This window comes from Oncorhynchus mykiss, chromosome 7 (genome assembly GCF_057628025.1).
Source record: "Oncorhynchus mykiss isolate SJ-2025 chromosome 7, ASM5762802v1, whole genome shotgun sequence".
Classification (NCBI taxonomy): Eukaryota; Metazoa; Chordata; class Actinopteri; order Salmoniformes; family Salmonidae; genus Oncorhynchus; species Oncorhynchus mykiss.
Window position 1 is genome coordinate 8,475,654 of NC_143028.1, and position 10,517 is coordinate 8,486,170.

The window sequence follows — 10,517 nt, forward strand, 5'->3', positions numbered from 1 at the left end:
ACATAGTTAAGAACTCCCTCCTAAATTTACTGTATATAATGTGTACTGTAATGTTTCCTCTCTACAGGGACATAGTTAAGAACTCCCTCCTATATTTACTATATATAATGTGTACTGTAATGTTTCCTCTCTACAGGGACATAGTTAAGAACTCCCTCCTATATTTACTATATATAATGTGTACTGTAATGTTTCCTCTCTACGGGGACATAGTTAAGAACTCCCTCCTATATTTACTGTATATAATGTGTACTGTAATGTTTCCTCTCTACAGGGACATAGTTAAGAACTCCCTCCTATATTTACTGTATATAATGTGTACTGTAATGTTTCCTCTCTACAGGGACATAGCTCAGAACTCCCTCCTATATTTACTGTATATAATGTGTACTGTAATGTTTCCTCTCTACAGGGACATAGCTCAGAACTCCCTCCTATATTTACTGTATATAATGTGTACTGTAATGTTTCCTCTCTACAGGGACATAGCTCAGAACTCCCTCCTATATTTACTGTATATAATGTGTACTGTAATGTTTCCTCTCTACAGGGACATAGTTAAGAACTCCCTCCTATATTTACTGTATATAATGTGTACTGTAATGTTTCCTCTCTACAGGGACATAGCTCAGAACTCCCTCCTATATTTACTGTATATAATGTGTACTGTAATGTTTCCTCTCTACAGGGACATAGCTCAGAACTCCCTCCTATATTTACTGTATATAATGTGTACTGTAATGTTTCCTCTCTACAGGGACATAGTTAAGAACTCCCTCCTATATTTACTGTATATAATGTGTACTGTAATGTTTCCTCTCTACAGGGACATAGCTCAGAACTCCCTCCTATATTTACTGTATATAATGTGTACTGTAATGTTTCCTCTCTACAGGGACATAGCTAAGAACTCTCTCCTGCGTTGGCCCATTTTCATCTACTGGACCTTCCTGGGGGTGTTCGACGCCGTCGTCTTCTTCTTTGGTTCTTACTTCCTGTTCAACAACAGCACCTTCACCAGCAACGGACAGGTAAAGACACCGTCGCCGTGGCTACTGGAGTACTGCGTTAAAGAGTATATGTTGGTGTGATGTATATAATGATCGTCTGATCATACTGCACTTCTCCAAGCCCATGTCAAGTGTTTATGTTCCTGTCGTGAAGGAGTGTCCAGTGATTGTGATGTGGAGTGGCTGATTGTGACTGTGGGTTATGAGTGAGTTCACTGGTCGCACACAGGTTGGATCGACGTTGTTTCCACGTTTCGTCAACGTGGAAAACGTAATTGTCATCAATGTACATTTGACCCAGCTTTTACCCACAATTCAACATGGACCTTTGAGTTCATTTGACATTGAATTCATGTTAGTGAACAACATTCTAAAACTTCAGTCAGAACAGCTGTCGTCTGTGGAAGGTGTGGTGATTTTAGGTAAATGGATGACATAAGATCTCCTGGCCTGCTGATTCACCTGTGATCCTTTGCATAAAACCATGACCGGATCTCCCATTCATATCTATGAAAGGAAAGCATGTTGAGTCTGCAGACATCTTTCTCTGTGCTGTTTCTCCTTTTATATCTCTTCCTTTATATCACTTTAACCTGTTGGATTGCTTTGATTTGCCTGTTTTTGCTTTATTTCCTTTGAATATCAGATGTTTTAGTTTTCTGGCTTCCAGTTCTTTCTGTTATTTTCTTCCTCTTCTTCCTCCTCCTCTTCTTCTCCTCTTACCTTTATGTTGCTTGTTCTTTATGCTTCTCGTTCTCTCCTCAGCTAATGACAACCAACACACAGATGGTAAGCCTGTCCCTATCTGTCTGTCACCCTGGTTTAGTTTTAGTTGGACTGTTTCCCCGACCCCCCCCCCCCCCTCCACTGCCCGTCACATTGCGTAACCAAACCTCCCGTCATCATCTCATCCAATAGGTATCCCCTCATATCCAACCCCTGCTGCCTGTATAGGCCAATGAGCTGTAGGTATATCAGTGTAGTAATAGTAAACCCATACTCCAACTCCACTCTTGTCTCGTTGTGTAGTTGCCGTAGTCCAGACTTCCTCATGTTGTTTGTGTGTCCGGTACAACAGTGGTTTCTGCTAGTAGACATCCACCATGGTGGGTGGTAGGGAACGGCTCATATTGAGTCTTTAGGTCAGGGTTTTGTTTCCGCCCAGCTTTAACACACCTGTTGTAGATAATCAACAAATGGTATTGATCTATAACACAATTGATCTGGTGTGTTAGAGCTGGGCTGGAACAAAAGCCTGTACACGCCGCGACCCTCCAGGACCAGGATTGGCTACCCCTATTCTAAGATGTCATCTCCTGTCAGAACGCAAGGCTGAAGACTGTAAGACTGGGTCAGGCATCAGGGTATTAGAGCTCAGGGTTCACACTGTTCCACCCGTACACTATAGACTACAGTATGTGACAAAGGAAATGAATGGCCAAGTACATTTGACGGATATTGTTGTGTAGGACATGTCAGGTTGGAAAACAAAATAACCGTCTGTGGAGCTGACTAGACTTCTATCTCAAACGTATTGTCTTGGTGGTATATTTGGCAGAAAAAAGGAAAGGAAGAAAACAGGAAGTATAAACAACACAGACAGAAGGAGTCTGTTTTTCAAGGTTCTCTTCTATCACTACATTTCATTGGCCCTTGCAGTAGTTTTAAAGAAGCAGCTCATTTTGACTGTTAAAAGGATAATTCTCCCTCAGTCAAAGTTTGTCAGGTGTATTCATACATTGGGGGGAATTGCCCCTTTAAGGCCCCTTGAGGAAAGCAGGTGGGTTTATGTGTTGGTAGGTATCTTCATGTTGTTGACCCTCATCACCGTTGGTTTGGGTATTAGCATTCCATCAACATCACAAGCTATTTGAACGTACAGAACATGTTTTATTTGTAAAGAATATTTATTTTATAGACACATGTAGGTCATTTCAGGTTATTCTGTACTTTAAATACAGAATTAAGAGAAATAGTGCACATATTGTTGTTGTTTGAAGCAGCTTGAAAATAGTTTAATATCCATTTTCCATCTCTGCACTGGTTTTACTTCATATAACTGAATGAAAAAAACATCTCTGGAAAATACAACTAAACTGTGTGATTTTTGTATTGATTAATCCTGGATAATTGCTCATTTAAAAAGCTAAACATAGCCACAAACATATGTAGTAATGCAAAGCAAGTGAGTTAGTCCAGGCTGACTGTAATTACAGTAGCATACTGTCCTCTGAAATGGCTGCATGTCTAAATGTGTGATTTCTCTCTGTAATACCTTCCTCTCCACAGATGTTCGGTAACTGGACGTTTGGGACTCTGGTCTTCACTGTGCTGGTGTTCACAGTCACCTTAAAGGTACAGTAACATCCTACTCATCACTACTGCTAAGGCACTACTTTACAGTAACATCCTACCCATCACCACCGCTAAGGCACTAATTTACAGTAACCTCCTACTCATCACCACCGCTAAGGCACTACTTTACAGTAACATCCTACCCATCACCACCACTAAGGTACTACTTTACAGTAACACCCTACCCATCACCACCGCTAAGGCACTACTTTACAGTAACATCCTACTCATCACTACCTCTAAGGCACTACTTTACAGTAACATCCTACTCATCACCACCGCTAAGGCACTACTTTACAGTAACACCCTACCCATCACCACCGCTAAGGCACTACTTTACAGTAACATCCTACTCATCACCACCGCTAAGGCACTACTTTACATTAACATCCTACTCATCACCACCGCTGAGGCACTACTTTACAGTAACCTCCTACTCATCACCACCGCTAAGGCACTACTTTACAGTAAAATCCTACTCATCACTACCTCTAAGGCACTACTTTACAGTAACATCCTACTCATCACTACCTCTAAGGCACTACTTTACAGTAACATCCTACCCATCACCACCGCTAAGGCACTAATTTACAGTAACCTCCTACTCATCACCACCGCTAAGGCACTACTTTACAGTAACGTCCTACTCATCACTACCTATAAGGCACTACTTTACAGTAACGTCCTACTCATCACCACCGCTAAGGCACTACTTTACAGTAACGTCCTACTCATCACCACCGCTAAGGCACTACTTTACAGTAAAATCCTACTCATCACTACCTCTAAGGCACTACTTTACAGTAACATCCTACTCATCACTACCTCTAAGGCACTACTTTACAGTAACATCCTACTCATCACTACCTCTAAGGCACTACTTTATGCTAGATGTTAAAGGGACTCGATATTAGAGTGAATTCTACTGTTTTGAATTAATTACCAGTCGATGGTCTTTCTCCACCTCTCTTTCTGTCTCTCTCTCTTTCTGTCTCTCTCTCTCTCTCCCCCTCTTTCTCTTTCTCTCTCTCTCTCTCCCCCTCTTTCTCTCTCTCTCTCTCTCTCTCTCTTTCTTTCTTTCTTTCTTTCTTTCTTTCTGTCTCTCTTTCTTTCTTTCTTTCTTTCTGTCTCTCTTTCTTTCTTTCTGTCTCTCTTTCTTTCTTTCTGTCTCTCTTTCTTTCTGTCTCTCTTTCTTTCTGTCTCTCTTTCTTTCTGTCTCTTTCTTTCTGTCTCTCTTTCTGTCTCTGTGTCTCTCTCTGTCTCTCTCCATCTCACAGCTCGCCCTGGACACACACTACTGGACGTGGATCAACCACTTTGTCATCTGGGGCTCGCTGCTTTTCTTCGTCATCTTCTCTCTGCTTTGGGGAGGCATCATTTGGTATGTATTAGCATATCTTATTGTTTTCTGTTCTCCATGTTACCAGGGGAAGTACTATGTGTTTATGCAGATTTTATAAACATAGATATAGGTGAAATAGATCTTGTCTTCTCGGTTGTAATATGTGTTCATTGAGAGGTTCTAGATGTATAATAACTAGATCCTCTCTCCTCTCCCCAGGCCCTTCCTGAACTACCAGAGAATGTACTATGTGTTTATTCAGATGTTGTCCAGCGGTCCGGCCTGGCTCAGCATCATCCTGCTCATCGTCATCAGTTTGCTGCCTGACGTGGTCAAGAAGGTCATCTGCAGGGCCCTGTGGCCCACCACCACAGAACGCATCCAGGTGGGCGAACACACACACACACACACAAACACATACACACACACACACACACACGCACACATTATGCACAGAAGTACATGCTTACATTTGCATACACACTAGAGGTCGACCGATTATGATTTTTCAACGCCAATACGGATTATTGGAGGACCAAAAAAGCCGATACCGATTAATCGGCCAATTTAATTTAAAAAATGTATTTGTAATAATGACAATTACAACAATACTGAATGAACACTTATTTTAACTTAATATAATACATCAATAAAATCAATTTATCCTCAAGTAAATAATGAAGCATGTTCAATTTGGTTTAAATAATGCAAAAACAAAGTGTTGGAGAAGAAAGTAAAAGTGCAATATGTGCCATGTAAGAAAGCTAACGTTTCAGTTCCTTGCTCAGAACATGAGAACATATGAAAGCTGGTGGTTCCTTTTAACATGAGTCTTCAATATTCCCAGGTAAGAAGTTTTAGGTTGTAGTTATTATAGGAATTATAGGACTATTTCCCTCTATACCATTTGTATTTCATTAACGTTTGACTATTGGATGTTCTTATAGGCACTTTAGTATTGCCAGTGTAACAGTATAGGTTCCGTCCCTCTCCTCGCTCCTCCTTGGGCTCGAACCAGCAACACAACGACAACAGCCACCATCGAAGCAGCGTTACCCATGCAGAGCAAGGGGAACAACTACTAGAAGGCTCAGAGTGAGTGACGTTTGAAACGCTATTAGCGCGCGCTAACTAGCCAGCCATTTCACTTCGGTTACACCAGCCTCATCTCGGGAGTTGATAGGCTTGACGTCATAAACAGCACCATGAGATAAGTTTAACGCACAACGAAGAGCTGCTGGCAAAACGCACAAAAGTGCTGTTTGAATGAATGTTTACGCGCACCGCTCAGTCAGATGCTTAAATACTTGTATGCTTGTATGCTCAGTCAGATTATACGCAAAGCAGGACACGCTAGATAAACTAGTAATATCATCAACCATGTGTAGTTAACTAGTGATAATGAATCATTGATTGTTTTTCATAAGATAAGTTTAATGCCAACTAGCAATTTACCTTGGCTTACTGCATTCGCGTAACAGGCAGTCAGTCTCCTTGTGGAGTGCAACGGTCGTTATTGCGTTGGACTAGTTAACTGTTAACTTGCAAGATTGGATCCCCAGAGCTGACAAGGTGAAAATCTGTCATTCTGCGCCTGAACGAGGCAGTTAACCCATCGTTCCTAGCCCGTCATTGAAAATAAGAAAGTGTTCTTAACTGACTTGCCTAGTTAAATAAAGATTAAATAAAGGTGTGTATATATATTTTTTTTTTTATCGGCAAATCGGCGCCCAAAAATACAGTTTTCCGATTGTTATGAAAACTTGAAATCGTCCCTAATTAATCGGCCATTCCGATTAATCGGTCGACCTCTAATACACACTCTTGGTTGTATGTTTAAAATCAGAGGATTAAATGTGCATTCTGTATATATGGTATATCATATGTATACCGTGACTTTAGCTGTATGCTGCCTGTGGATATATTCCAGGTCTTCTTCAAGTAAGTGAGCTGTTGAATCAGTGTGTAGTGTTCACTTCTTCTTCTCAAACAACTCATCTGGAGGGAAACACTGTATAACCTGTTACCCATTCTGAAAGGCTGAGAGTTGTATTTCTGTCATTTCTCTCACTACTGAATGAGCCATTTGTCTCTACTGACCTCGGTTCACCTCCCCATGACCCGGAAGAGCTTCCAACACCCTTCTAATTCCTCTTCCTGAAATAGTGATTGATGGTGAACATCAAGTGTTTTTTAAGATACAAAGTGTTCCTTTTAACCCTTCTCTCCTCTCCTCTGTCCCTGCCTGCCCTCTCTACTGGTCTGTGTGACCTTTAACCTCTACCCTCTGACCCCTCTGACCTGTCTCCTTGGGAACGGCAGACAAAGCGGCCATGTCTTACCTCTGAGCAGTCCACCATCTTTATGCTCTCCCAGACTTCAAGCAGACTCAGTTTCTAACCCAACTACCTGACTAGGAGGTCAGGTGACCCTCTCTCAACCTATCCGCATGCCCTCTCCTCCCTCTGTGTCTCTGCATGGACATGTAGTGGTGAATGCTTACAGGTGCCTGTTGACTTGCATGTCCATGCCGTGCATTAAGTGTACTTTGAAAGAGCGTTGGTTAGAATGCTCATTCATAAATACAGAAACAACGTATCTGACATGAAACAGATATTTGAAGCCCCTTCAAAATGGCAAGTGTCAGTCTTGGTGTGTGTGTGTTTGTGCAGATCTGTCTATGTTGAGCGTGTGTATCTTGCTGTCCACAGCGAATGAGGGCTGATAGAAACTTTGATGGAGTTATGACCTACAGCCGGGACTCCCTGCTAGATGGGGGGGTTGCCCTGTCCACCTCAGAGACCTAGCCTCACCACGGTAAAGACAGGAGGGACCGACTCTGTGTGCGGTGAAAAGTGGGGTGAAGAGTGGGGTGAAGGGCTGTGTGAAGAGTGGGGTGAAGGGCTGTACTATTTTAAAGTAGAGCACTTACCCCCTCCAGTGTTTACAGAAGGTACTGCAGTCTGTGTGTAGTAACGAGCTCAAGGTAACACAATCGGCATCAGCTAAATGAGTAGGATGTCAAGAGATGCGTGGCTCCCCTGTAGTGTACTAAGTCTCTGGGCCAGACCTCTCCTTAATTAAACCATGTAGTCCGTCTGTTTAGCCTGTGAGGCTAGACTCCTGTCCTGACCAGACCAATTCTCAATCTATCCCAAAGTCCCAACTGAGTTAAGCAGAAGGCTCATACTGCTAGGATCTCCCTCCCCTGCCTAACACCATATGGTCTGGCTTGGGCCCTGTTCCTATACATTTCGAATACATCCTGAATTTGTTCCTCCACCTAGAGGTAGTAAGCACTGAATTGTGTATGGCTGGATAGGTGAAACCGGGGTTTAGAATCTCGCTTTCACCAATCCACAATAGGTTTGATTGATGTTTAGTGAATCCAGTTTTAAGCTCGGCAGAGTGTTTGTCTGAGACTGAACAGCCGTATTCACCTTGATGTTCTCTGAGGACATGCTGCATGCTTTGACCGACCGTTCACTTCTTCAGTTTGCTTATGTTTTGCTCCCTGACATCTTTTGCTAACAGGGTCTGGTGTGTTTGTGTTGATGTGGTTTTGGGGTAGGGGTAGTGGTGGGGTTTGTCGTCTTCTGGGTCCACCATGTGGTCAATCCTGGTTCTGGCAGACAGCAGAGTGTCGTATGCAGGCTTTTGTTCCTACCCAGTTTAGACACACTGGATTAAATAAAATGTTTTTTAAATGAAAGACCACGATAAGTTGAAATGGTTGAATCAGGTTAATGCTGGGCTGGAACAAAACCCTTCACACACCACACCTTTGAGGACCTGAATTGGCTACCACTTCCCTTGATCCAGATAATAACTCCTCTGTTCTCTCCCTCTTTCCTCTCTCTCCTCCCATCTCTCCATCCCTCCCTTACAGAATGCAGACAAGCTGTATAACGGCCAGCTATCGGAGTTCACCCCGCTGGCATCTCTCCACGCGCCCACGCGCAGGAGGGCCGACCACCAGAACCCCATTCCCAGAAGGTCTGAACCCTTCACCAAAAAACTAATGTTCACCCACTGGAGGGGCGGGCCCGACTACTGCACTTTCACCCCACTCCTCCGATTCGCCGGCAACTCCCGTCACTCTGGGGCTGGCTATGCCAACAATGGGGCAGGGCCTGAGACCTCGGTGTAGTCTAGAATGGAGTTTAGTCTGATTTAGACTGGAAGTCTAGACCAAGATTTCAGTGTTGAGCAATTGACCACTGGAACAATCTGTCCTCTAGACAATAGATACTTAATCTAGACGCGCACAGTTACCAATGTCATTGTGAAAAAGCAAACAAACACCAAATACACACAGAAGGACGATCCACATGATCCACAGTCCTACTGCTGTGTTGTGTTAGCACAAGGAGCTGAGTGAACTGAACAGACTTGGCTCCAGGCAAGCAGTGCCTGTAGATTGGTGGAAAGGGCCTTGGCTCCACCCATTAATGTCTACTGTGGGTCCGAACCCTCAGACCCACCCTGCAGTGTGTGTGTGTGTGTGTGTGTGTGTGTGTGTGTGTGTGTGTGTGTGTGTGTGTGTGTGTGTCACTCCCCCGTATCTGTCTGTCAACTGTCTGTCAGTGATGTGGTCATTTAAAGTGTTTGTCATGAAGGATGTCACTCCCCCTTATCTCCCTGCCGACTGTCAACTCTCTGTCAGTGATGATGTCATTTAAAGTGTTTGTCATGAAGGATGTCACTCCCCCGTATCTCCCTGCCGACTGTCAACTGTCTGTCAGTGATGGTGTCATTTGAAGTGTCATAAAGCAGGGATGCCCAGTATGAATGGAAGATGTTCAGAGGTATTGCATGTGCTTTAACTGACCACACTTTCCTGTTTTTCTTTTGTCTTGTCTTTTCCTCTCTTCCTCTCTCTTTCTGTCCTGCTCTATAGAACAAACTGGTGTTGCCTCTGTGCATATCTCTTATCCAGGAACACCCCATAAGACACTAGTCTTTTCCAGTTCAGTTGTAAGTGGCTAGGCCGTGATAGTGGTTTATCTCTACTGGACTAGAGACAGTTCTGTGTGTGTAGCATCCCGTGTCATAGACTGTCCTTGTGTCTACTGTGGAGTGATGTGATTATACCTCCATTCCCCCTTGTAACCGTCCCATTTCCTGACATGGAAGCTGAGGCATCCTGCCTCACGTAGTGCTAAGGACCCACAGTGGGAAACCAGTATGCATGGGAATCCTTTTCCGCCTTAACATCTACACAGTGTTTCCTTTGAAATACACAGTAGTCTGGAACCAAAGGCTCAGAAAATACTTTTTCAATGGCTTGCCTTGCTGGTTATTGCCTTACACTGAGACTGGGTGGGACAGAGGAAGGTGGACAGTATTAGATAGGAGAGAGAACCTACTTTGTTTCTGGGCTTTAACGTTGTCCATGTAGATATCTAACATCTCTCACACTCAGATCTGAAGCCTTTAAAGAGCAGTGGATCTCTGTTACAGAAATACAACATGTAGAATGTAGACATTATGCTCAGCTGCTTTGCTCTGTCCTTTGGCATAAATAATATAGAACATACCCATAGAAGTCTCACACGATGCGTGAGAGCCTCATGAAGGTGTTATAAGTGTGTTATAATTCTATCACAAGAGTCTGTCAGGGGTCTTAACATCTCATCTGTCAATGTGTGCTCTCTCCCTCCCTCAGATCCTCTCTGATGCTTTTATGTTTCATTTTCTTTCTTCATGTGTTTTTTTTACCTCTACCATTTCTCCACTTGTTCCTTTTGAAGTGATGCTCGTGTGGATCTGTCCTCTCGAGCCTCACTACATCTCCTCCTCCTCACTGC

At 43.3% G+C, this 10,517-nt stretch overlaps 1 protein-coding gene across 8 annotated transcripts in view; it reads left to right on the plus strand.

The window, feature by feature from the left end:
* Nucleotides 1–9,962, plus strand: part of atp11a (ATPase phospholipid transporting 11A) — an 85,961-nt gene extending 75,999 nt beyond the window's left edge. Inside the window, exons 24-30 of one of the 8 annotated variants that reach the window (XM_036982645.2) lie at nt 896–1,031; nt 1,776–1,799; nt 3,300–3,365; nt 4,643–4,746; nt 4,927–5,092; nt 8,597–8,703; nt 9,608–9,791. In XM_036982645.2, the coding sequence (XP_036838540.2) occupies nt 896–1,031; nt 1,776–1,799; nt 3,300–3,365; nt 4,643–4,746; nt 4,927–5,092; nt 8,597–8,703; nt 9,608–9,659 (655 nt within the window). In that variant the 3' untranslated portion in view covers nt 9,660–9,791. Of the gene's footprint in view, nt 1–895; nt 1,032–1,775; nt 1,800–3,299; nt 3,366–4,642; nt 4,747–4,926; nt 5,093–7,029; nt 7,128–7,418; nt 7,525–8,596; nt 9,505–9,607 lie in introns of those variants that run through there. The other 7 variants (XM_036982646.2, XM_036982648.2, XM_090240173.1 and 4 more) reach the window with 7 other exon arrangements.
* The last annotated feature ends 555 nt before the right edge of the window (nt 9,963–10,517 follow it).